The sequence below is a fragment of the Seriola lalandi genome, unplaced genomic scaffold (assembly GCF_002814215.2).
Source record: "Seriola lalandi dorsalis isolate HSWRI2012SDOR001 ecotype SW California unplaced genomic scaffold, Sedor1 jcf7180002004758, whole genome shotgun sequence".
In the NCBI taxonomy this organism is placed as follows: domain Eukaryota; kingdom Metazoa; phylum Chordata; class Actinopteri; order Carangiformes; family Carangidae; genus Seriola; species Seriola lalandi.
The window spans coordinates 1-1,469 of NW_019475413.1; the positions used below are offsets into that span (position 1 = coordinate 1).

The following is a 1,469-nucleotide window of genomic DNA, read 5'->3' on the forward strand; positions in this document are numbered from 1 at the left end:
AGGTTTGGTTTAAAATCTTTTTTTTTTAATCTTTAAAGAAGACAGTATGTCCATTGGCTATAGGAAATTATAAGGTTTGTTGTTGTTGTTGTTGTTGTCATAAGCTATCTACATTTGAGGTTTTGATTTCTTGTCATTCAAGAACATTTCCATTGAAAGCATTGTTCTTTTTTGTATTTCTCCCCTATGACAGTTGAACTCGTTTGAGCAGCTGTGTATCAACTACACCAATGAGAAGCTGCAGCAGCTCTTCAACCACACCATGTTCATCCTGGAGCAGGAGGAGTACCAGAGGGAGGGCATTGAGTGGAGCTTCATCGACTTCGGCCTGGACCTGCAGCCTTGCATCGATCTTATTGAGAGGCCGGTCTGTCTGAGTCATTACCTAGTAACTGAATCAAAGAAATTATTAAAACTACACTATTTTAAAATATTCCTCCATAAACGCTACTTAGCCACAAGTTATTTCACTATGCTGACAAGCAATTTCGCAGTAAATAATACTTGCTTTACATTTGTTTTTCAACTTTCTCTTCTTAAAATGTAAAGGAAAAGCCATATCTGCATCTGGAAAAGTTATTGAATTCGAATTGTTGGAGTCTTTAGTTCTGTTGTGCGTTGTTCCTTCAGGCAAACCCTCCAGGAGTGTTAGCTCTGCTGGATGAAGAGTGCTGGTTCCCCAAGGCCACAGACAGGACCTTCATAGACAAGTTGATCCAGGAGCAGGGCACACACACCAAGTTCCAGAAGCCCCGTCAGCTCAAAGATAAGGCCGACTTCTGCATCATCCACTACGCCGGCAGGGTACACTGGTTTGATCTCTTTAAAAATCATACTCAGCAGGTTTCTGTAACAGCTTAAGTGTAAATACACTGTTGTGTGTGCTCGCTTCTTTTCAAAGGGAAAAAAGATTGGGGCTTTCCTTGGAAATTACAGTTGAAAGATAAAGCTCTCATTTTATGGAGCTTGTTTGTAGGTCAGAGGAACGTAGGTCAGACTCTGTTCTAAAAACCACTGACCAAAAAAGGCATATAGAAAAAAGTAATTACACTGATAGTCATAGCTGTTAGAACTGATAATATCAAGTATCACTGTTTCACTTGCTTTAGTTTGTCGTTTACAAGGAATGCCAACACATGCCCTATAGTTAAAACACTAATTCAGAACCTGGAAGGCTTGCACATACACATGGATATGAGATATCACTTGCCTGCTTTCTTTGTATTTAAGTTCTCTGTTGGACCAGCTTCTTTATTTCTGTCTGCATTCATATTTTCCAAGACATCTCTTTTCTTCCCTGATCTTCTCCTACAATAATCAAGTGAAAAATTTCTGCCTGTCAGGGCGCAGATAAAATAATGACACATGGTTCTCCTGTGGTGGGATTTCAGGGAAGTACTGAATCCTCGATTTATATGACATTGTATGGGAGTGGATTTGGACATTGTCAGTGGTGTTATGTAACAGAA

General features: G+C 39.6%; 1 protein-coding gene across 1 annotated transcript; it reads left to right on the forward strand.

The window, feature by feature from the left end:
* Positions 1-193: 193 nt before the first annotated feature.
* LOC111669328 (myosin-11-like) lies at positions 194-812 on the forward strand (the record flags this gene model as incomplete). Its single annotated transcript, XM_023425595.1, has 2 exons — positions 194-367; positions 631-812. Coding segments are annotated over 2 exons (356 nt in total), but the record flags the coding sequence as incomplete, so codon positions are not given.
* Between the last annotated feature and the right edge of the window lie 657 nt (positions 813-1,469).